This window comes from Salvelinus fontinalis, chromosome 37 (genome assembly GCF_029448725.1).
Source record: "Salvelinus fontinalis isolate EN_2023a chromosome 37, ASM2944872v1, whole genome shotgun sequence".
NCBI lineage: Eukaryota > Metazoa > Chordata > Actinopteri > Salmoniformes > Salmonidae > Salvelinus > Salvelinus fontinalis.
In genome coordinates, this window is record NC_074701.1 from 27358392 (window position 1) to 27385334 (window position 26943).

Genomic DNA, 26943 nt, shown 5'->3' on the forward strand with positions numbered 1-26943 from the left:
AGGGTTACTAGCTGTCCTGTGCAGAGTCCACCTAGAGGTGGTACAATGGGGGAGGGTTACTAGCTGTCCTGTGCAGAGTCCACCTAGAGGTGGTACAATGGGGGAGGGTTACTAGCTGTCCTGTGCAGAGTCCACCTAGAGGTGGTACAATGGGGGAGGGTTACTAGCTGTCCTGTGCAGAGTCTACCTAGAGGTGGTACAATGGGGGAGGGTTACTAGCTGTCCTGTGCAGAGTCCACCTAGAGGTGGTACAATGGGGGAGGGTTACTAGCTGTCCTGTGCAGAGTCTACCTAGAGGTGGTACAATGGGGAAGGGTTACTAGCTGTCCTGTGCAGAGTCTACCTAGAGGTGGTACAATGGGGGAGGGTTACTAGCTGTCCTGTGCAGAGTCTACCTAGAGGTGGTACAATGGGGGAGGGTTACTAGCTGTCCTGTGCAGAGTCCACCTAGAGGTGGTACAATGGGGGAGGGTTACTAGCTGTCCTGTGCAGAGTCTACCTAGAGGTGGTACAATGGGGGAGGGTTACTAGCTGTCCTGTGCAGAGTCCACGTAGAGGTGGTACAATGGGGGAGGGTTACTAGCTGTCCTGTGCAGAGTCCACGTAGAGGTGGTACAATGGGGGAGGGTTACTAGCTGTCCTGTGCAGAGTCTACCTAGAGGTGGTACAATGGGGAAGGGTTACTAGCTGTCCTGTGCAGAGTCTACCTAGAGGTGGTACAATGGGGAAGGGTTACTAGCTGTCCTGTGCAGAGTCCACGTAGAGGTGGTACAATGGGGGAGGGTTACTAGCTGTCCTGTGCAGAGTCTACCTAGAGGTGGTACAATGGGGGAGGGTTACTAGCTGTCCTGTGCAGAGTCCACGTAGAGGTGGTACAATGGGGGAGGGTTACTAGCTGTCCTGTGCAGAGTCTACCTAGAGGTGGTACAATGGGGGAGGGTTACTAGCTGTCCTGTGCAGAGTCCACGTAGAGGTGGTACAATGGGGGAGGGTTACTAGCTGTCCTGTGCAGAGTCTACCTAGAGGTGGTACAATGGGGGAGGGTTACTAGCTGTCCTGTGCAGAGTCCACCTAGAGGTGGTACAATGGGGGAGGGTTACTAGCTGTCCTGTGCAGAGTCTACCTAGAGGTGGTACAATGGGGGAGGGTTACTAGCTGTCCTGTGCAGAGTCTACCTAGAGGTGGTACAATGGGGGAGGGTTACTAGCTGTCCTGTGCAGAGTCTACCTAGAGGTGGTACAATGGGGGAGGGTTACTAGCTGTCCTGTGCAGAGTCTACCTAGAGGTGGTACAATGGGGGAGGGTTACTAGCTGTCCTGTGCAGAGTCTACCTAGAGGTGGTACAATGGGGGAGGGTTACTAGCTGTCCTGTGCAGAGTCTACCTAGAGGTGGTACAATGGGGAAGGGTTACTAGCTGTCCTGTGCAGAGTCTACCTAGAGGTGGTACAATGGGGGAGGGTTACTAGCTGTCCTGTGCAGAGTCTACCTAGAGGTGGTACAATGGGGAAGGGTTACTAGCTGTCCTGTGCAGAGTCCACCTAGAGGTGGTACAATGGGGGAGGGTTACTAGCTGTCCTGTGCAGAGTCTACCTAGAGGTGGTACAATGGGGAAGGGTTACTAGCTGTCCTGTGCAGAGTCTACCTAGAGGTGGTACAATGGGGGAGGGTTACTAGCTGTCCTGTGCAGAGTCTACCTAGAGGTGGTACAATGGGGAAGGGTTACTAGCTGTCCTGTGCAGAGTCTACCTAGAGGTGGTACAATGGGGAAGGGTTACTAGCTGTCCTGTGCAGAGTCTACCTAGAGGTGGTACAATGGGGGAGGGTTACTAGCTGTCCTGTGCAGAGTCTACCTAGAGGTGGTACAATGGGGAAGGGTTACTAGCTGTCCTGTGCAGAGTCTACCTAGAGGTGGTACAATGGGGGAGGGTTACTAGCTGTCCTGTGCAGAGTCTACCTAGAGGTGGTACAATGGGGAAGGGTTACTAGCTGTCCTGTGCAGAGTCTACCTAGAGGTGGTACAATGGGGGAGGGTTACTAGCTGTCCTGTGCAGAGTCTACCTAGAGGTGGTACAATGGGGAAGGGTTACTAGCTGTCCTGTGCAGAGTCTACCTAGAGGTGGTACAATGGGGAAGGGTTACTAGCTGTCCTGTGCAGAGTCTACCTAGAGGTGGTACAATGGGGAAGGGTTACTAGCTGTCCTGTGCAGAGTCTACCTAGAGGTGGTACAATGGGGAAGGGTTACTAGCTGTCCTGTGCAGAGTCTACCTAGAGGTGGTACAATGGGGGAGGGTTACTAGCTGTCCTGTGCAGAGTCTACCTAGAGGTGGTACAATGGGGAAGGGTTACTAGCTGTCCTGTGCAGAGTCTACCTAGAGGTGGTACAATGGGGAAGGGTTACTAGCTGTCCTGTGCAGAGTCTACCTAGAGGTGGTACAATGGGGGAGGGTTACTAGCTGTCCTGTGCAGAGTCTACCTAGAGGTGGTACAATGGGGAAGGGTTACTAGCTGTCCTGTGCAGAGTCTACCTAGAGGTGGTACAATGGGGAAGGGTTACTAGCTGTCCTGTGCAGAGTCTACCTAGAGGTGGTACAATGGGGGAGGGTTACTAGCTATCCTGTGCAGAGTCTACCTAGAGGTGGTACAATGGGGAAGGGTTACTAGCTGTCCTGTGCAGAGTCTACCTAGAGGTGGTACAATAGGGAAGGGTTACTAGCTGTCCTGTGCAGAGTCTACCTAGAGGTGGTACAATGGGGGAGGGTTACTAGCTGTCCTGTGCAGAGTCTACCTAGAGGTGGTACAATGGGGGAGGGTTACTTGCTGTCCTGTGCAGAGTCTAACTAGAGGTGGTACAATGGGGGAGGGTTACTAGCTGTCCTGTGCAGAGTCTACCTAGAGGTGGTACAATGGGGGAGGGTTACTAGCTGTCCTGTGCAGAGTCTACCTAGAGGTGGTACAATGGGGAAGGGTTACTAGCTGTCCTGTGCAGAGTCTACCTAGAGGTGGTACAATGGGGAAGGGTTACTAGCTGTCCTGTGCAGAGTCTACCTAGAGGTGGTACAATGGGGGAGGGTTACTAGCTGTCCTGTGCAGAGTCTACCTAGAGGTGGTACAATGGGGGAGGGTTACTAGCTGTCCTGTGCAGAGTCCACCTAGAGGTGGTACAATGGGGGAGGGTTACTAGCTGTCCTGTGCAGAGTCTACCTAGAGGTGGTACAATGGGGGAGGGTTACTAGCTGTCCTGTGCAGAGTCTACCTAGAGGTGGTACAATGGGGGAGGGTTTCCTTGTGGAAGGAATATATGGTCAGTTGTTGAACTAACTGACCGGATAACTCCAATCTACACACGTGTTTATATAGCACTGTATGCACACATACGTACTTAGAGGCATACACCAACATACTGTACACACACACACACACATTTGAACACACTTGTGTATTTCAACTCTATAAATGCAAAATAAGCTCAATGTATAGGAATTATAAATGATGCGATGCAGTTTTAATATTATATTTGGAAAAATTATTAGTGCTTTTTGAAGTCGGTTCAGTTTCGGTTCGATTTTTTGGGTTGAATGCTGTAATACATACATATATATTTAAAAAAATAAATAAAGAATAAAACAATGAATAACAGTTCCATGATGGTAGTGACTGCCCATTACTGCTTATCACTTATTAACCATCATTTATTTCACTTTAATAAAATATTACATTTGTTTTATTTGATGACTTGATTATTTCATTCCTAGTCATAATCACATCTCTTTAGAGCTGCTACCTATGCAGTCTGACAAAATCACTATTTTGTAGTTCTTCAAAGTAAATAAGCCATACTTTATGACTGCTGAATACCAACTATTAAACACTTTGATCATGTATTTGCAGGTAGAGATACTTCACGAAGCAACATTTGCTCTCTATATCCCTCAATATCCCTCACTATCAGGGAGGGTTCTACTAAGCTAACATATTAAAATATTTTAAGATGGTCACACCAAGGATAATTTAGGTATTTGATTTAGAGTTTTAGTACCCCTAAAGGTATCAAAGCAAAAAGTATTAACCCCCGTATTTTAGGCACTAAACTATCTCCATTTATACTTCAATTTATTGTATTAACTGGTACCCAGCTACCTTCAGACAGGTTTTGTGAGGCCTGAGGGCGTCCTAGAGCAAAACAAAACATGGACGTGTTCGTGAGAGAATCGCCTTTCCACAGAGGGGTCATATTAGTATGTAGCCCAAACAGTTCAGACGCTACAGACAGAAGCTGGCAGATTGGATGTACCGACTTCAGACGAGTCCCTTCACACTTTTGGAGAACACAGGAGTACACAATCGTGTTCTTGAGTCTCGTCTTTCCATGGAGGGGTCATAATAGTTTGGACGCTACAGACGTGTTGGTGAGAAGAAGGATTTTCGGGATGTCTCATGGTCTGACAAACACCGCTCTGCTACTTTTCACAGCTGATGGTGAGGGCGACATCAGAGGATGCAGTGGATTGAGACGCAGCCCATGCAAAACAACATGGATATCTGTAGTTTTAACAGACGGATTTTGATGGGGATTATTTTATTATGCTAATTCAATCTCCACACACAGAGGACAGGTGTACTGATTATTGGGCCTTGTCTAGTTATGATTGATTAAGTGAGTCCGATAACTGCATTCATTACCCTGCATATTTACAGCATGTTGTCTGGGGTCAATACACAACACTCTACATGTTACTGAGTCAGCAGGAATCACTCTCTCCACATGTTACTGAGTCTGCAGGAATTAAAATCTCTCTCTCATATATGACGTAACAATGGCAATTTTACAATATGAAAATAATAAGAATCAAAATTGTCAACGGGACAACAGTAACAATAACAAGGGTCAAAATAACCATACATTTAACAATAACAATAAGTATACAGTAGAGTACATGTGCAGGTTGATTGGTCTGTCAGACACTGTCCCTCATCTTATGGCAGGCAGCAATGTAGTGCACTGTCAAGCCACAGCTCTCTGCGTCCTACCCCAACAGGACAGGTAGCCTACTCTCATCAGAGAGGTCTTTGAAACGTTGAATAAGGGTTTCAAATTTGTGGAAATCACAGTCTCTAATTGTTTTTCTAAGGTTTTGATCAGTAACCATGGTCTCTCTCTCTCTCATAGATGCACACGCACAAACACGGTTAACACTTGCACACTAACATATTCACATGTAAACACCAATGTAGGGGCTACACAGATACGACACACAGACGCACACCATTCTATTTTCTCTGGGGTTGATTTAATGTCCTTAAAACGCCCTGTCCACTGCTGTTGGGCCATTCCATCAACTCCATCCCCCAGCCCCTGCAGTGACCCCATTGATCACAACTTGGGTCAACCAGGCAGGAAATGGCTGACAGCCATTAGAGATGAGGGGTTGGTTGAGGGGACAGGTCAGAGCTGGCACAGACATCTAATAGATCCTCTATTAACAAGACATCCCTCACTATTAAACCAAGCACAGCCATCATTGTCGTTTTACACACAGCTAACAAGCTAACAAGTAGTACTGCTACTACTACTAACTACTATTGCTACTATCACTACTGCTACTACTAACTACAACTAACTACTATTGCTACTACCACCACTGCTACTCCTATTGCTGCTGCTACTCCTATTGCTACTGCTACTACTCCTAACCCTACTGCTTCTCCTATTGCTACTGCTGCTGCTACTATTGCTACTCCTACTGCTACTATTGCTGCTGCTCCTACTACTCCTATCGCTGCTGCTCCTACTACTCCTATCGCTTCTGCTGCTCCTCCTCCTACCGCTGCTGCTCCTACTACTACTGCTGCTCCTACTCCTATTGCTGCTGCTGCTCCTACTACTACTACTCCTATTGCTGCTGGTATTACTACTACTACTGCTACTCCTATTGCTGCTGGTATTACTACTACTACTGCTACTCCTACTCCTATTGCTACTCCTGTTGCTACTTCTACTCCTATTGCTACTGCTGCTCCTATTGCTGCTGCTCCTATTACTCTATCGCTGCTGCTCCTACTACTCCTATCGCTGCTGCTGCTCCTATCGCTTCTGCTGCTCCTCCTCCTACCGCTGCTGCTCCTACTACTACTGCTGCTCCTACTCCTATTGCTGCTGCTCCTACTACTACTACTCCTATTGCTGCTGGTATTACTACTACTGCTGCTATTACTACTACTACTGCTACTCCTATTGCTACTCCTATTGACACTGCACCTACTACTCCTGTTGCTACTGCTGCTTCTATTGCTACTGCTACTCCTTTTCCTATTTCTACTCCTGTTGCTACTTCTACTCCTATTGCTACTGCTGCTGTTACTACTCCTATCGCTGCTGCTGCTCCTACTCATCCTATCGCTACTACTATTGCTGCTGCTCCTACTACTGCTGCTGCTCCTACTACTACTAGTACTACTGCTGCTGCTACTACTGTTGCTGCTGCTCCTACTACTACTAGTACTACTGCTGCTGCTACTACTATTGCTGCTGCTCCTACGACTATTGCTGCTGGTATTACTACTACTCCTGTTGCTACTGCTGCTCCTATTGCTGCTGCTGCAACTGCTACTCCCCCTATTGCTGCTGCTGCTACTACTGCTACTCCTATTGCTGCTACTACCCCTATTGCTAATACTACTACCAACCCTATTGATGCTGCTGCTACTACTACTGCTACTACTACTATAGATGCTTCTACTATTGATGCTTCTACTATTGCTGCTGCTGCTGCTACTACTATTATTGCTGCTGCTGCTATTATTGATGCTACTACTACTGCTGCTGCTGCTACTATTGCTGCTACTACTATTGCTGCTGCTGCTCCTATTGATACTGCTGCTACTACTCCTATTGCTACTGCTGCTCCTATTAATACTGCTACTGCTATTGCTACTACTACCACCCCTATTGCTATTACTACCACCCCTATTGCTACTACTACCAACCCTATTGCTACTACTACCAACCCTATTGCTACTACTACCAACCCTATTGCTGCTGCTACTACTATTGCTACTCTTATTGATACTTCTACTCCTATTGCTACTACTACTCCTACTGCTACTGCTACTCCTATTGCTGCTGCTGCTCCTACTACTACTACTACTACTACTATTGCTGCTACTACTCCTATTGCTGCTGCTGCTCCTATTGATACTGCTACTGCTATCGCCGCTGCTCCTCCTACTCCTCCTATCACTGCTGCTCCTACTACTACTGCTGCTCCTACTCCTATTGCTGCTGCTCCTACTACTAGTCCTACTGCTGCTACTACTATTGCTGCTGGTATTACTACTACTACTGCTACTTCTATTGCTACTGCTACTCCTATTGCTACTCCTGTTGCTACTTCTACTGCTACTACTACTACTCCTATTGCTACTGCTACTATTACTACTCCTATTGCTACTGCTACTACTACTACCCCTATTGCTACTACTACTACCCCTATTGCTACTACTACTACCCCTATTGCTACTACTACTACCCCTATTGCTGCTGCTGCTGCTGCTACTATTGCTACTTTTATTGATACTGCTATGCCTACTCTTATTGATACTGCTATTCCTATTGCTACTCTTATCGATACTGCTACTTCTCCTATTGCTACTACTACTTCTACTACTACTCCTACTGATATTACTCGTACTACTTCTGCTCTGACTCCTACTACTCATATTGCTACTCCTCCTACTGCTACGCCTATCACTACTACTACTACCACTGCTAATATCTCTACTACTACCAATAATAATACTGCTACAACATCCAGGCTGTTGAATCCACAAACCAACCTCAACCCACAAACATGACAGCAATATGCTAATGACTATGTTAATTCAGTTATTAAATACCTCATTAAGTGTGTCAATATTAGCGCTCATCTTAGGGTTTTACACGTACTGTTTACACAACCGTGAGCCTTCTCCATACAGCGTCTTGAGATGACCTATCCTCCGCACTCTTTGACATCACACACACGCGCAAACACACGCGCAACAATCCCACAAAACATTTTTGGAGTCACTTCAAAGACAAGTGCTTTAAGGTGACGACAGAGGGCAAAGACAAAGAGGAAACAGAGGAAGCACTTGAACATGAGTGAAGGGGAAGATAAAGAGTCATTGCTGTTTGAGCTATTGAAGTAGTGGGTACTGTGAGGTCATGCTAGCTGTGTATGCCCTGTGTACAGTTGACTTCACAGCTGGGCCAGAGTCGGTGTCCAGTGAATCCCTGCATGTCCAAATCCTTATAGAGGATAAGCAGAATGAATGGGTGGGTGACGGAGAGAGAAGGAGGGAGCGGTAGAGAGCAGGATAGAGGGGTTAGTGAAGGAGCGAGAGGGAGTTTGGGATGCGCTCTGATCACACAGCCTCCCTCATTAGCCACACTAATTGTCTCTTCCTGGCGGGATACTCGCTGAGTACCAGGAGGGGGGACTCAATTCCAAGGCACTCGTTTCCGCGGCAGCTGTCACCATTTAGCTGGAGAAGGGTAGAGCAGGGGCTCTTCAGCCAACACACGGCTGGAACACTCAAAGAGGGAGAGCAAGTGAGAGACGGACGGACGGACGGGGGGGGCTTCACAATTGTAGAAGTGGAAAGGGATGGAGAGAAGGGTCTGAGGACTGACTTATGGACAATGGTGTGATCATGCATTGGGTATGACAGTGTTAACCTACAACATCACCTGAAGTGTGGAGCGGATCAAACCTGCCAACTAGCTAGCTCTGTTTGCTAAGGGGCTGATGATGTAGGTTGACCTCTGTGGCTGAAGTAGTGAACCAGTGCTAACATCGACCTTTAGCTTCTCACCATCACAGCCAATCCTGGCCTTTCAGCAGGAACAGAGACGCTGCATCAGCTTTGGCTACCCTGCAGTGAGTTAACATGACATAGCCCACACTAAGAGGATGATGGAGACCGTGATAGCCTCACAAAGACACCGATGTTACGCGTCGCTCTGACACCAGGGAACAAAATGCTGTTTCACACATGCTTGAATGAGCTGGGCTAATCTGGTAAAGGCTCAGCATTCATGTTAAATTAGTCGAAGCGTTCCCCTATCTGAGACATTGTCCCTGGCTGTGGGTGGCTTTAAGTTAATTTAACAGTCAAATCTTTACTATTCTAGTTTGGTCTACTAGTGATACTCCTTGAGGGATCGTGTGTGAGTGTGCAGAATTGTGTGTTCGCGCGCGCGCACCCGTGCACATTACATATGTAGAATCTTCATTTGATCACTCTTTTGTTGATGAGAATGTTCCTGCAAATCAGGAAATGTAAACTTGTAGTGTATACAAGGTTTAAAATGACTCCTAAAGCTTGCAATTTCCACTTTAAAAAAACATAATATGTATCAACCCCCAAAATTATTTAAAAAAATGTAAATCCACATTTCCTATTGCTGACAGATTATTTCCTGCTGTAGGGAACAGGCTAAAATGAAGATCCTACTTCTGTAGTGTGTGCATGCCTGCTTATGTGTGTGTGTGTGTGTGTGTGTGTGTGTGTGTGTGTGTGTGTGTGTGTGTGTGTGTGTGTGTGTGTGTGTGTGTGTGTGTGTGTGTGTGTGTGTGTGTGTGTGTGTGTGTGTGTGTGTGTGTGTCAGTGTCACTGCATACGTCACAATGCCACATGTGTTTATGAGTGTGTTCATGGGTATGGGCTGTACCTTAATTGTACGATTGTCGAGACTGCAGGGATCATAGCAGCTCATGTTAAAACAGTTTGACAGGAAGGCAGATTGATATTAACAAGTGAACAGTCAGTTACTAGCAGAGCAGGATGAAGATCTCACTGTTAATCCTGTTTCTAAGCGTCACACTTCAGAACAGCAATTCAATAACCCACATCTACCTGATTATTTAACAATTAATCTAGGCCATCAGGCACTGCATAGCTGTGAAATTACATGTAATGCTTTTAGCAATCTGTGTATACCATCCAGGAGAGGAAATATGTACTGCAAAGATTTGAGAGTCACATTTTTGAAATATCACAAATAAAGCAAGTTCAAGTGCATGTTCTACTTCCACCAGAGCGGTGTATTTCCAGGTTCGGCCATTCAGTTGAACAGAGAACATCATAAGAGAGGCTGCAATTTGGGTTCCTGTGGGGTACAGACAGGGATAATTGACAGGTGTATTGTGGTGGAAACCTACTGGGTTCCGGAACACAAGCACAAAGAGTTCATTTAGCGGTGTGTTCTCCTTTGTGCTAATCCATCTCTTTTCGGTCTCCTCAGGTCACCAGTGGTCCTCATGCTGTGGCGTACCAACCGAGCCAGCCCACCAGCCAACCAACCAGCATGGCTTAGAGAGGTTTTACACCTCCTAGTCACAAAGAGAAGCTGAGAGAAGCTATGCAACGGGGATGGATCAGGGGTTGAGTGCACATGGTTATGCATATGTCTAGATTTTCTCTGGATATTGTATTGGACAGCCTCTGTGTGAGGATTTCTGTGTGAGGGTCTCTGTGTGTGTACATGCATACGGTAGAAAGGGCCTTGATTGCGTGATGGTCTGTGTAATTACATACAAAGATAATTATGTGTTGTTGTATCTGTGAGTTTCCATCTACAATAGAGGCAGGAAGCCTGCAGTCTTCCATAACGGCCTCATCAGTGTCTCTACAGAGTGTCAACAACACAAAGGCCCTTGAACTCAGAATTCAGACTGACCCAGGCTCATACCCGCTCCCATTCCATCTGGTCACACACACGCATGCAAGAATGCACGCAGGCACGCACTCACAGTAAATAAAGGTTTTTAAAAGCAGCACTCTTTCAGTCTCAACAAAGCAGTGACAGTCTCCAATGAGTGGGAGGGCCACTTTACATTTCACACCAACGAGCCACAGAAAAAGAGAGCCAGAGAGAGAACGTTGGGGGAGAAAGAGAGGGGGAAGAGAGAGAAGAGCAAGAGATATGGGAAAGAAAGAGAAGGTGGAGAGCGAGAGAGACGCGAGAGAGAGAGAGATGGAGAGAGATAGAGAACGAGATGAGAGAAGAGAGATGGGGGAGAGAGATAGATGAGAGAGGGATGGATGGAGAGAGGGATGGAGAGGTAGAGCTGTCATATGCTCATATGAGAGGTTATCAAAAGGCCAGTGAGTCTGATCAAATCTCCCTTTGCCTTGTTTCACAACTGGCACAGTGCCTCTCAAACAGCCCTTTACAGCCTTCAGTGCACAGCTCAAACAGTGGCTGAGGGACAAATGCCTGCCAGAAATGGTTCTGGTTCAGAGGTAGAGGGTTTAATAAGTGGCTACTTTCAAGCTGTGCACCTGCCCCTGCTCATATGTGCTGGTGTTGGAATCTGCCTCAGTTAGGGGGGGGACTATTATCTCAGGGAATGATAGCACAGGACTGAAGGATATACGGAATGTACATAATACACTTTTCACATTCTAAATTTTTACAGACGATTATAGATGTCATTACAAATCCATTGAAATATGGCTCAAAACACATGGCTCAAAACTGTGTTGCGACATCTCGCAACAACTTTTTTTGGTTATTGTATAGTCTCCATTATTTGAAACGGATTTTCGAGACACCAATCTGCTTGGTAAACAAACACACATCACTTTAACAGCAGCTGCCACAATTTCCATCCCCAAACACAGTTATTTGCAACTAGCTAATCAGGAAGAAATGTAGCTGCAGTCAGGGAATTGCTAGGATCTAAAGCATGGTAAATTGGATGTTTGCAATAAAACCAGGCTGTGCTAATTTTATTTTCAATAGAGCTGATTGAAGAAGGAGGTGGACTGTGGGGACATCGTTGTTGACTAAGACACAGAGGTCTTCCTTCAGTATCCGTGTGTGTGTGTGAGTGAACTCACACACACGCACAAACACAAGTGTGTGCGTGCAAACACATGCACATGCATGCACTCACACACATAAACAGAAACACATACACAGACTAAATTCACACACACTAAAATGCTGCCAGCAGACACCATTGGCACTTCCAGCTTTAGCATCAGTACGACAGCTACAAACTTCCTCATCAAGTTCAGCCGGACCCAGAACATGATTATCATAACTATCACGAGACACCATGTAGACGCCAAGCTGAATGAGAAGCAGGCTGTTCTAACTAATGAGAAATGAGGACAGAGGGCCCTCTACAGATGCTTTAGTCTAGTGTGGGAGACTAAATGGACTAAATGGAATCTCGGTTAACCCAGAACTAAAGTCTTTCCTAATTGGTCAGATGCTCAGTTAAGTTCTGGGTCCATGCATGTTAAGAGAAGAGATTTAACAAGGAGCGAAACGAGGAGCTCCACCCCCTCTTTGCAAGTGTAGGGGCCCAAGGCCCCCCCCCCCCCTTGCTAAAATTCGAAAGATTTGTCCAAATAACCAGTGACGACAAACCCAGGCACTGGAACCAATGCTGCTGAACTCACGCATCCCTTTGTACAATGACAGACCTATGGCACCATTTATGTTTATGTAGTTTGTCCACGAGACATTACTGTCAACGTGTTCCCACTCTGACTATACACTTGTTGAGTGTGCAGGCTTGTGCGAGACCTCTAGAACAGTGGTTCCCAAATGTTTTATAGTCCCGTACCCCTTCAAAACATTCAACCTCCAGCTGCGTACCCCCTCTAGCACCAGGGTCAGCGCACTCTCAAATGTTGTTTTTTTGCCATCATTGTAAGCCTGCCACACACACACTATACGATACATTTATTAAAACATAAGAATGAGGGTGAGTTTGTCACAACCCGGCTCGTGGGAAGTGACAAAGAGCTCTTATAGGACCAGGACACAAATAATAATCAATAATTTATTAATTTATTACTTTATTTAGCCATCTTACATATAAAAACTTATTTGTTCATCAAAAATTGTGAATAACTCACCACAGGTTAATGAGAAGGGTGTGCTTGAAAGGATGCACGTAACTCTGCAATGTTGGGTTGTATTGGAGAGAGTCCCAGTCTTAAATCATTTTCCACACACAGTCTGTGCCTGTATTTAGTCTTCATGCTAGTGAGGACCGAGAATCCACTCTCACATAGGTACGTGGTTGCAAAGGGCATCAGTGTCTTAACAGCCGATTTGCCAAGGCAAGAAACTGAGCGCGGCCCTATCCAGAAATCTGGCAGTGGCTTCTGATTAAATTCAATTTTCACAGAACCGCTTGTTGCAATTTCGATGAGGCTCTCTTGTTCAGATATCGTTAAGTGGACTGGAGGCAGGGCATGAAAGGGATAACGAATCCAGTTGTTTGTGTCCGTATAAATGTATTGTTTGAAAATGTGGAGGAAAAAAATGTATAAATGTGAATCACATTTTTATTTGGCGTACCCCCGACGTTATTACGCATACCACAGTTTGGGAATAGCTGCTCTAGAAGGAAATTAACATGTAATATCAGTACCTTCACTGTATTTAGAGACACATTTGTAAAACAATAAACATAACAGCAGTTGTGGCTTAACTTTGATAGAAACCAACATCAACCATGGGAAGGCATTTCAGACACCAGCCAATCATCACCATCAATCACCATGACAACAAAGATCAGATTGCTACCTCTGAATGTGTAAAAGGATATTATTACAGAAACTGAGCCTTGAGCACTTTGGTAGAAGAAAATAAATGAAATCGGCACAAACACACAAATAAAACTGGTGTGGGCCAGGTTATGGTTCCAGGGAGACGTCTGTGCCATGTCCCTTAGAGCGCTAGGCACCATGTCTCGGGCTTCTTTGAAGATTGACTTTGGCGTGCTGGCGGCGGGCGTTTCAAATTCTGGCGAAGCTAGGGACCTTCAGGCTAATCTACCGTCAGATGATAAAAGCGGTCACCTGTGCAGAGCTGATAGTGTGAGTCATTAACGCACAGTGTGCCTGTAAACATTACGACTGTGTTTGGGGATACACTGATTTACTATCCCTGTCTCTTTATATGGCAGTTACTCCAACTTCTGTGTCCTCATTGGCCTATACCCCAATACACTGACCATTATAATAACTATCACTCATGCAGCTTGTAACAAAATCAAATTAACACAAAGTCGGCTCTGTTTATTGAAATTGTATGTATAATCTGATAATTCTAAAGAAAAACCATGATTTATGGGTAAATAAAACGGTGATCCTGATCAGCATATGGTAGACTGGCTAACATGGTGGTATGATACAGTTTCCTGTATGAAAGGGTAAACCTTGGGTTTAACTAAATGGGCTCTGATAAATCCATCCCTAAATGGAAAGAAACCTGTCCTCCCAGATGGTCTTTCTGTCATGATTTTTTAAATACAAAATTGAAGGAGGTTGGTCAGACTTTGACATCATCCTCCCTCCGTATGAGTGCTGTGGTGATCTGTGGTGGCATGCAGAATAGCCGTCAGCCTGTCTGAGTGCTGCTGACGTTTGGGGGCTGGGCGTTGGTTTGTTTACACTGAAGCTGTCCGGGGGAGCCAATGCGTGGCCACATTAAACCCTTCTCCATTATTAATGGCTGCCAAATATGGGGCAAGGGTGATTTGGTGCTCACTGGCTCAGACAACATAATCTGTCCAACAGGAAATTGTGGTCTGTGTTGCACAGTGTGAGGGGTCTATAGTTGGTACCAACACCAAGTACTGTAGGCTTTCAGAGTCACTGACAGCTATTGAAATAACTCTCATGGCATTTATTCTCCCTCAAGACATTAGGCGACTGTTACACTACTGCCAGAAAATATAATAACCTTATCAATTAGATTATCAAACATCTAAATGACTACATTTGTTTACTGGGAGCAACTTCATCTATTGTAAATGTATATACTTGCTTTCAAATCTGGCTAATTTGAGAATATCAGGGAAAGTTAAAGAAAAACAAATAACCCTAAAACATTGAATTGAATCAAATTTCTGGTCATTATGGAATGTTTTTGCAGCTCATACAGCTGACTATCTTTAAACCTTTTTTGTTTCATTTCTTTTCAGTCATTGATGCATTATGTGAACTGCTTCATGCAAAGAAATACGACCGTCTAATTTAAGATAAGGAACATAACGTGAAATTGGTGCAATTATCATACAGATGCCAAAAGGTCAGAAGTGGACCGCCTTAACAAGTCTCTCACCTAATATTACACACAATCACACACACACAGTTTAATTAATGGCCACAAAATTCATGTTGCTCTTTTGAGGACGACAGCGGTTAAACTAAATTACAGGAATAAATCTGCATTTAATCAGAGAATTGGGCAACATCTGTCTGTGGTTTGGATTAGCAGTTAGGAGATTGGAGTGGAGACTAGAGGGGGATGGAAGGTATTCTCAGAGGGAAGCTGGTGAGAGACATATGCACCACTTCTATACTCTCCAATCTGACTCAGCCCAATACATATTTTAGCTGTCTGAACATTTTAGGGGTAAATATGAGCCAATGCAAATGTAAAGAAGACATTTACTGTACAGTTAAGAGAAGTAGAAATAAAGAGTGGGTATCAGACAACCAAATATGAATAGAACATAGGAGAGCGACGCATACATTTGACAATTAAATGAGAAGACCATTATCTATTCCTTTGTTTGTTTATTTATCAATTGTGAGAAGAGGAGCAAACTTAATGAGGTTAGTTGTCAAAATACAGCTTTTTCACGGTCTACAGAGGGGCAACCCTATTAGGGGAATCAAAGACGCCTGTACAAGCCGTCTTGGGCATCTTCATTAGAATTTCAAAGTAGTTTTGATTGTTTGATCTCATATCCAAAAAGTATTGTTGGAAACATAATTAGCATAAGCCTAGCTGTAAATGTATTTTCCACTCTGCTGGTTGTGATCCATAATTAACTCTGAAGAGATCCCATTTTCACCTTCTCTACAAGAATCCCCCCAAGAGTTTACCCTTAGGAGATGTGCTAACAAATGATATGCGCCTCTGTGAATACAATATAATTGTCAGTACAATGGAATTAAGTCAAATAATGAGACATTGGCCTTTATCGTATTACTGTATAGTTGGGACTTGATCTATGCCCCCTATCATCTCTGTAATCCATTAGAAGATCACATATATAGATAAAACCGCATCCTTTATTGTTGAAAATAAAATGACAGAAACCTAGAGCACATGTGGTTTACATGTAAGTTTGCAAACCCGTCCCCTAATATTCACAGAGAACGATTCCCCCATGGGCATGTACAGTTTAATTTAGAATATCATTTTTTTTGGGGGGGGGGGGGGGTTCACTTATATAACCCTGGACCCCTCATTTACAACCAATGAGAAAATATACTAATATACTAAAATATACTAACAATCTTAAAGAGAAATGAAAACATTGAAAAAGAATAATGGCTGTTATTAATTAGGCCCATTTGGTCCTATTGACCCCAAGCATCTGAGGCACCTAGTATCAGCAATATATATTATACCTAATATCTGTAACAATATATATTGTATTATATATAATATTCATTATCTGTAATAACATATTACATTATATCTCATATTTATTATCTGTAATAACATATTACATTATATCTCATATTTATTAGCATCCAACTCCATTCATTTATATTGTGAATTTTCCCCTTGATGGTGCAGGGTAAGTGATGGAGGAAATGGTTCAGAAGACTCCTACATATCTAATCAAAGTTACGAGCTGCCAGCACTGACACTGTTTCTGACTGTGTGTGTGTGTGTGTGTGTGTGTGTGTGTCTGTGTATGTGTGAGAAAGACACAAACACACAAACACACAAAAACAAGTCAACACTCCATTCCCCTATTGACCACAGGCACACAGGTGCTAGAATGGTTATCACACTACCTTTACATAACATCTTTTTGACAGAAATGTTTTTCTTCATTTCACTACATGCCTCTCTGTTTCCACCCTGTTCATAAAACTGGGCTCCAACCCCCTGTAATATATGGGATGTAGTAAAATAACTAATACAGCTGGCTGTGTGTGATATCAGTGCCACTGGACTCTAACCCATGGGTGACCTGCCATGTTAATGCTGAGTGTTGGCCTCCACAGAGAGGGGAGTGAGACACAGTGAATGCAGCATTAGAGCTCTTCTGTGATTTGGGACTCTTCCTCATTAATAATGTAGACGTGTCCACAAGCAAGTGTGCTCTCACTGGGGAACAGGGCTAAACAAATACATGGAGAGCCGGCGTAAGAGGAGACTTTACAGTACACTGCAGATATCACCACCATTCATACTGGCATAAAGCTCTGTGTTATGGATTCATATCTGCTGCATAAGTACAAACAGGAGTGCAATACATGTACAGGGGCTGTATTTTATACTCCCAGTGGCCATCCAAACCACACACACACACTTCTACAACAGTAGATACAACAGAAAACTTGTTTCACACAGTATAACACAACTTCCTACAGTAGGTCTAATCCAAACGTGACTTGACTAAATCAATAGCGGTCCCTCTACAGTGGCAAGAAAAAGTATGTGAACCCTTTGTAAATACCTGGATTACTGCATAAATTGGTCATAAAATTTGATCTGATCTTCATCTAGGTCACAACAACAGACAAACACAGTTTACTTAAACTAATAACTAACTAATAACACACAAACAATTATACGTTTCATGTCTTTATTGTACACACCGTGTAAACATTCACAGTGCAGCGTGGGAAAAGTATGTCAAAACTTGGATTTAATAACTGCTTGACCCTCATTTGGCAGCAATAACCTCAACCAAACGGTTTCTGTAGTTGCGGATCAGACCTGCACAATGGTCAGGAGGAATTTTGGACCATTCCTCTATACAACACTGTTTCAGTTCAGCAATATTCTTGGCATGCCTGGTGTGAATTGCTCTCCTGAGGTCATACCACAGCATCTTAATCGGGTTGAGGTCAGGACTCTGACTGGGCCACTCCAGAAGGCGTATTTTCTTCTGTTGAAGCCATTCTGTTGTTGATTTACTTCTGTGTTTTGGGTCGTTGTCCTGTTGCATCACCCAAATTGCGCTTCAATTGGCGGACAGATAGCCTTACATTCTCCTGCAAAATGTCTTGAAAACTTGGGAATTAATTTTTCCATCGATGATAGCAAGCTGCCCAGGCCCATTGGCAGCAAAGCAGCCCCAAAACATGATGCTTTCTCCACCATACTTTACAGTTGGGATGAGGTTTTGATGTTGGTGTGCTGTGCCTTTTTTCAACTCACATAGTGTTGTGTGTTCCTTCCAAACAACTCAACTTTAGTGTTATCTGTCCACAGAATATGTTGCCAGGAGCGCTGTGGAACATCCAGGTGCACTTTTGTGAACTTCAGAAGTGCAGCAATATTTTTGGGGGACTGCAGTGGCTTCTTCCGTGGTGTCCTCCCATGAACACCATTCTTGTTTAGTGCTTTACATATTGTAGACACGTCAGAGATGTTAGCATGTTCCAGAGATTTCTGTAAGTCTTTAGCTGACACTCTAGGATTCTTCTTAACCACATTGAGCATTCTACGCTGTGCTCTTGCAGTCATCTTTGCAGGACGGCCACTCCTAGGGAGAGTAGCAACAGGGCTGAACTTTCTCCATTTATAGACAATTTGTCTTACCGTGGACTGATGAACATCAAGGCTTTTAGAGATACTTTTGTAACCCTTTCCAGCTTTATGCAAGTCAACAATTCTTAATCTTAGATCTTTTGAGATCTCTTTTTCAGGCAATGCTTCTTGTGAATAGAGAGTTTTTTTGTAGGGCAAGGCAGCTCTAACCAACATCTCCAATCTCATCTCATTGATTGGACTCCAGGTTAGCTGACTCCTGACTCCAATTAGCTTTTGGAGAAGTCATTAGCCTTGGGGTTCACATACTTTTTCCAACCTACACTGTGAATGTTTAAATGATATATTCAGTATAGACACAAAAAATACAATAATTTGTGTGTTATTAGTTTAAGCACACAATGTCTATTGTTGTGACTTAGATGAAGATCAGATCAAATTTGATGACCAATTTATGCATAAATCCAGGAAATTCCAAAGGGTTCACTTACTTTTTCTTGCCACTGTATATAAAACTCATCTGATAATCTGAAACATAAAATACTTTAAAAATGGTCTAATATGATGCAAACATTTTGATCAAAGGGCCAAGACAGGGACAAGACAGGCGGGAATATTCTCCTCTGTGATATTTAAACCATTACATATCTGAACGCTTGGAGCACCCATCTCCAAAGCACATATTTGATGAAGAGAAAAGTGCCAACTGTGGCAGCCTTGGCAGAGGAGGAACAAAGCCACCAGTGTTTAACTATCAGAGTCCCCTGTGAAATCTCAATGGATACCACAGAAACCGAGCACGTTACCATCTCAATTAAATCCACGCTGCTGTTCGTATTGATTTTAAAAGCCTAATGATGACTCGTTTAAGTTGCACATTTGTATGCGTGTGTTTATGGTACTGTTTCGCAGCCTGTGAAAAAAAAACAAAGTAAAACAAGAGAAAGCATGAACACGATGTGGCATCTGTTCTTTAAGTGATATATCACTCTATTCCACTTCATTTAGCATCACTCCATCAGAGTTAATTGGTTCATGAGGAGCAGTAATTAAGGGGGAATGGCCTTGTTTATTGCTGCGCTCCGTTCATTAAGGAGTGAGCCGTGTTTGCAGAGCGGGTGACATTAACACACCCTTCAGAACAGCCAAGGGTCAAGTAGCTGACTTGGCACTTGTTCCCACTACATAGCTCAGCCACAAAATGTCTATATCGTAAAAAGTCATGAAAACAAAAAATGGTTTTAATTTAAGGTTAGGCATCAGGTTAACAGTGTGGTTAAGTTTGCCTAGTCACTTTATCCCTGCCTACAGTATATGTCTAAACAGTGCATTTGGAAAGTATATTTTTACATTTTGTTACGTTACAGCCTTATTCTAAAATGGATGAAATTGATTTATTCCCCTCATCACACATTACCCCATAATGACAAAGGGAAAACAGCTTTTTAGAAATTGTTGCAAATGTATATATATATATATATTTCAAAAAATGAAATATCACATTTACTTATTACAGCCTCGAGTCTTCTTGGGCATGACGCTACAAGCTTGGCACACCTGTATTTGGGGAGTTTGTCCCATTCTTCTCTGCAGATCTTCTCAAGTTATGTCAGGTTGGATGGGGAGCCTCGCTGCACAGCTATTTTCAGGTCTCTCCAGAGATGTTCAATCAGGTTCAAGTCCGGGCTCTGGCTGGGCCACTCAAGGACATTCTCATAAACGCTTAGGGTCGTTGTCCTGTTGGAAGGTAAACCTTCGCCCCAGTCTGAGGTCCTAAGCGCTGTGGAGCAGGTTTTCATCAAGGATCTATGTACTTTGCTCCGTTAATCTTTCCCTCGATCCTGACTAGTCTTCCAGTCCCTGCCGCTGAAAAACATCCCCACAGCACGCTGCTGCCACCACCATGCTTCACCGTAGGGATGGTGCCAGGTTCCCACCAGACGTGACGCTTGGCATTCAGGCCAAAGAGTTTGATCTTGGTTTCATCAGACCAGAGAACCTTGTTTCTAATGGTCTGAGAGTCTTTAGGTGCCTTTTGGCAAACCAAGTGAGCTGTCATGTGCCTTTTACAGAGGAGCGCCTTCCGTCTGGCTACTCTACCATAAAGGCCTGATTGGTGGAGTGCTGCAGAGATGGATGTCCTTCTGGAAAGTTCTCCCATCTCCATAGAGGAACTCTAGTGACCATGAAGAGTCTTGGTGGTTCCAAACTTCTTCCATTTAAGAATGATGGAGGCCACTGTGTTCTTGGGGACCTTCAATGCTGCAGACATGTTTTGGTAACCTTCCCCAGATCTGTGCCTTGACACAATCCTGTCTCGGAGCTCTAAGGACAGTTCCTTCCACCTCATGGTTTGTTTATTGCATTGACATGCATTGTGGGACCTTATATAGAAAGGTGTGTGCCTTTCCAAATCATGCCCAATCAATTAAATTTACCACAAGTGGACTCCAATCAAGTGATAGAAACATCTCAATGATGATCAATGGAAACAGGATGCACCTGAGCTCAATTTCGAGTCTCATAGCAAAGGGTCTGAATACTTATGTAAATAAGGTATTTCTGTTTTCTATTTTTAACACATTTGCAAACATTTCTAAAACCCTGTTTTTGCTTTGTCATTATGGGGTATTGTGTGTAGATTGATGATGAAAAACATTTATTTAATCCATTTTAGAATAAGGCTGTAACGTAACAAAATGTGTAAAAAGTCAAGGGGTCTGAATACTTTCCGAATGCACTGTATCTACCTCAATTACATCGTACCCCTGCACATCGACTCAGTACTGCTATCCCATGTATATAACCATGTTATCATTACTCAGTGTATTTATTCCTTGTTATTATTTTGAAATGTATATTATTTCTCTCTACAGCTGTTGTTTACAAAGCATGTAACAAATACAATTTTGATTTGATTTCTGACTTTGTGGCTGTGACGACCCTTGGCACTGGAGGGGGAAATGGGACTTTGCCTGCAGGTGAAACTACTAGTGAACTGCACACATTGGGTATGGTACAGAATGTAATGGGGGGAGTACTACCATTACAAAAACATTCTGTAGTCGACCCTCAGTCAGTTTCATTGAGGAGCTGGCCTGTTCACTTGTCCATGAAAAGGTGAAGAGAATTTTGTCAATATTTCTAAAGCTGCCAAATATGCATATACTGTACCTGAAAGTCTTACCAATTATCACTATTCAAGATACATTGACACACACCGAGAGAGACACAGAGACAGAGAGAAAGAGATACACACAGAGTCTGAGTTGGTGAGAATAGAGCACCCTCTTGTTTGCGTCAGTTTGAATCTGGTGTTGTATGGTGTGCTCCACGTATGGGCCGTATTCCAGGCAGACTACATTTCAGTTGCCCACCAGATCTCCCAACACCCAACTACACCATAAGATTTAGTAATCTGATACCTGTCTGCTCAGTTGATGTGGCACTTAAATACTGGTAGATGTGCACAGTGCAACTGAAAAGTAATCTGCCTGGAACACCACCATGGTTTCCAACAATTACGACAGCTGAGGAGATTGACATATGACCTACCTCTCTCCTCCTGGACGCCCAGCACGTCTGTTTGACCTTCCACACCACCGCCGCCACCAGCAAAAGGGACAGGAAACAGCTGCAGGAGGACAACAGGACAACCAACCAATCAATCAATCAAACAATTAGTTAATCATCCATTATGTTACCCATTCATTCTACTATTTTACAATCAACCCTAGCATTTTAATATTTCCTAATTCATAGAATTGGTATGATGTCACAAGAAGCGTCAGGAGCCATTTTCATTGTCTACCATGTGGGGTTACCACCTGTATTTAGCGGTCACATGACCAATCTGGTAACGCATTCTAATAACGTTCAGTAATAACCATTGATAAGGCATTTATAAATAGTTTGATCACCATTTATTAATTAGTATTCCTACGTGTAAATGTTAGGAAGCGCTATATATAGACAGTAATTCACACAAGTTAAAAATGATTTCTAAATTATTTACAAAATTATTTATAAAGGTGTCCTTTTAAACCATTTACAATTCACTTTTTGCAGTACCTGATCTAAAGTAAGCCCTATTCATACTTAAGAAATAATTTATAAATGCTTTAAATGACCAGTGTAATCATCTCCTGGAATTACTTTGTCAATGGTATAAATGGCCAGTGTAATCATCTCCCGGAATTACTTTGTCAATGGTATAAATGGCCAGTGTAATCATCTCCCGGAATTACTTTGTCAATGGTATAAATGGCCAGTGTAATCATCTCCTGGAATTACTTTGTCAATGGTATAAATGGCCAGTGTAATCATCTCCTGGAATTACTTTGTCAATGGTTTAAATGGCCAGTGTAATCATCTCCCGGAATTACTTTGTCAATGGTTTAAATGGCCAGTGTAATAATCTCCCAGAAGTACTTTGTCAATGGTATAAATGGCCAGTGTAATCATCTCCTGGAATTACTTTGTCAATGGTATAAATGGCCAGTGTAATCATCTCCTGGAATTACTTTGTCAATGGTATAAATGGCCAGTGTAATCATCTCCTGGAATTACTTTGTCAATGGTATAAATGGCCAGTGTAATCATCTCCTGGAATTACTTTGTCAATGGTATAAATGGCCAGTGTAATCATCTCCCGGAATTACTTTGTCAATGGTTTAAATGGCCAGTGTAATAATCTCCCAGAAGTACTTTGTCAATGGTATAAATGGCCAGTGTAATCATCTCCCGGAATTACTTTGTCAATGGTATAAATGGCCAGTGTAATCATCTCCTGGAATTACTTTGTCAATGGTATAAATGGCCAGTGTAATCATCTCCCAGAATTACTTTGGCAATGGTTTAAATGGCCAGTGTAATCATCTCCTGGAATTACTTTGTCAATGGTTTAAATGGCCAGTGTAATCATCTCCTGGAATTACTTTGTCAATGGTTTAAATGGCCAGTGTAATCATCTCCTGGAATTACTTTGTCAATGTGTCAATGTACTTTGGAGTCGATTTGGTTGCCTTTGCAACTTCTTTGACTGTTTTCATTTCTCCATGTGCCTGCATAGAGCGCTGCCTGTCTGTTTACTTTAGAGAAGATTACAAAAATGTTCGCCACAAGGCTAGCAGCACCGAACACTATGAAATAGACTTTAAGATTGATGGCTGGCTGCTGAAGTAAACCAAGTGAAATATGGGGAAATGACATCAAATGGACACCATCAATAACCCCAGGGAGCTGCGCATTCCATAGAGTGGGTCAGGGAGGGTAGGAATGGCCATGCACTTCTGACAGAAAGCACTGTCACACAGAGTGACCCTAATGCCAATGACATCTGGAGGTTAGATCACACAAAGCCTGTCTTTCAACCACAGCTTTTACAAGTCCTGGAGGCCAACGCACCAAACCGCCAAGGCAGGAAGTCAATTAGAGACACTTGTGAGTTACAGTCCAAGACAATCGCTATCTTTATAACGCCTTCCGTGTACAGCTAGAAAGAACCGCAGAAGCAATGACCACATCGTAAAGGGCTAAAGAGTTTTAATTATCGTGACATTTCCAAGCCAAGCCTGCTGAAAGGCTGTGGATATGCTCTCTCACCACATGTTCTGGAAAACCACTAGTACATCAACTATCAGAGGAATTAGCCTAGTTAGTGGTGTACCAAATACAGTACTTTTTTTTAATGGTTTTATTTATTAACTTTTATTTAAGCAGTGAGTCTGAAGGGAGTCTGATTAAGACCAAGGTCTCTTTATCAGATGAGCCCTGCATGAACACATCAATACACAACAATTACACTATACATATCTACACATCAATTACACAGTTATGAAAACGTAGGACACTAAAGAGGCCTTTCTACTGACTCTGAAAAACACCAAAAGAAAGATGCCCAGGGTCCCTGCTTATCTGTGTGAGCGTGCCTTAAGCATGCTGCAAGGAGGCAGGAGGACTGCAGATGTGGCCAGGGCAAAAATGGCAATGTCTGTACTGTGAGACGCCTAAGACAGCGCTACAGGGAGACAGGACGGACAGCTGATCGTCCTCCCAGTGGCAAACCATGTGTAACAACACCTGCACAGAATTGGTACATTTGGACATCACACCTGCGGGAGAGGTACAGGATGGCAACAACAACTGCCCAAGTTACACCAGGAACGCACAATCTCTCCATCAGTGATCAGACTGTCCGCAATAGGCTGAGAGAGACTGGACTGAGGGCTTGTAGGCCTGTTGTAAGGCAGGTCCTCACCAGACATCACCGGCAACAAAGTCGCCCATGGGCACAAACCCACCGTCGCGGGACCAGACAGGACCGGCAAAAAGTGCTCTTCACTGACAAGTCGCTGTTTTGTCTCACTAGGGGTGATGGTAGGATTTGCGTTATCGTCGAAGGAATGAGCATTTTATACCGAGGCCTGTACTCTGGAGGGGGATCAATTTGGAGGTGAAGGGTCCGTCATGGTCTGGGGCGGTGTGTCACAGCATCATCGGACTGCGCTTGTTGTCATTGCAGGCAATCTCAACGCTGTGTGTCACAGGGAAGACATCCTCCTCCCTCATGTGGTACCCTTCCTGCAGGCTCATTCTGTCATGACCCTCTAGCATGACAACGCCACCAACCATACTGCTCGTTCTGTGTGTGATTTCCTTTAAGACAGGAATGCCAGTGTTCTGCCATGGCCAGCGAAGAGCCCGGATCTCAATCCCATTGAGCACGTCTGGGACCTGTTGGATCACAGGGTGAGGGCTAGGGAACTTGCAGGTGCATTGGTGGAAGAGTGGGGTAACATCTCACAGTATGAACTGGCAAATCTGGTGCAGTCCATGACGAGGAGATGCATTGCAGTACTTAAAGCAGCTGGTGGCCACACCAGATACTGACTGTTACTTTTGATTTTGACCCCCCCTTTGTTCAGGGACACATTGTTCGATTTCTGTGGCCACATGTCTGTGGAACTTGTTCAGTTTATGTCTCAGTTGTTGAACCTTGTTATGTTCATACAAATATTTACACGTTAAGTTTATTGAAAATAAATGCAGTTGACAGTGAGAGGACGTTTACCATACACTAAGTTGACTGTGCCTTTAAACAGCTTGGAAAATTCCAGAAAATTATGTCATGGCTTTAGAAGCTTCTGATAGGCTAATTGACATAATTTGAGTCAATTGTAGGTGTACCTGTGGATGTATTTCAAGGCCTATCTTCAAACTCAGTGCCTCCTTGCTTGACATCATGGAAAAATCTAAAGAAATCAGCCAAGACCTCAGAAAGAAAATTGTGGACCTCCACAAGTCTGGTTCATCCCTGGGAACAATTTCCAAACGCCGGAAGGTATCACGTCCATCTGTACAAACAATAGTATGCAAGTATAAACACCATGGGACCACACAGCCGTCATACTGCTCAGGAAGGAGACGCGTTCTGTCTCCTAGAGATGAACGTACTTTGGTGCGAAAAGTGCAAATCAATCCCAGAACAACAGCAAAGGACCTTGTGAAGATGCTGGAGGAAACAGGTACAAAAGTATCTATATCCACAGTAAAACGAGTCCTATATCGACATAACCTGAAAGGCCGCTCAGGAAAGAAGAAGCCACTGCTCCAAACCCGCCATAAAAAGCCAGACTACGGTTCGCAACTGCACATGGGGACAAAGATCGTACTTTTTAGAGAAATGTCCTCTGGTGTGATGAAACAAAAATATAATATATTTTATATATATATATATATATTTATACACACACACATCAATTACACAGTTCATGAAAAGCAAAACACAATCATAAACAAACACATTCTTCAGTAAAAAAGAAAACTGTATGGTACATACTTCTAGTTTTCACTATAACCATTTGTGTGCAGGCAATATTGTGTAAACTTAGATATGGCCTAAACATTTCTATGGCAGGTCTGATTAAATATGACCATACGTCAAGCATAGCCTATGACCGATTTCTTCACCAATGTCTTAAAACTGTGGGAAAATAAATACATGATAAAGTCTCACACAACCCTATGATGGCTGTAGCTCCATATTGCTGGCAGGAGTGTAACTAGGATGGTTGGGAACAGACTCTTCCTCTCCTCCAACACCGCTCACTGGCTTGGCCATATTTCAAAACACAATCAGTCCAACATTCACATCAAATCTATTAACTCAGCCAGCAATTAATCCCAAACGGGGCGGCTTACTGCAGTAATGGGGAGAGAAGAGGGCTAACTGTTGCTATTCTATTGGTAATAGGGGGAGGAGAGCGTGAAAGCTGATTCCACTCCCTGTCGTTGAGCATACTTTCTTGGGGTTTCTTTCACATATACATTAATGGCTTTAGCTAAGTCATCCGCAACCAATGAGATTCAAACCAATGTTTGAATGGATATACACTGAGT

General features: G+C 43.5%; 1 protein-coding gene across 2 annotated transcripts in view; it reads right to left on the reverse strand.

Moving 5' to 3' along the window:
* Positions 1–26943, reverse strand: part of LOC129836447 (attractin-like protein 1) — a 331683-nt gene that overhangs the window by 108299 nt on the left and 196441 nt on the right. For both annotated transcript variants that reach the window (XM_055902623.1, XM_055902622.1), the window contains one exon: positions 22099–22177. In XM_055902623.1, coding sequence (XP_055758598.1) covers positions 22099–22177 — 79 coding nt within the window. The remainder of the gene's footprint in view (positions 1–22098; positions 22178–26943) is intronic.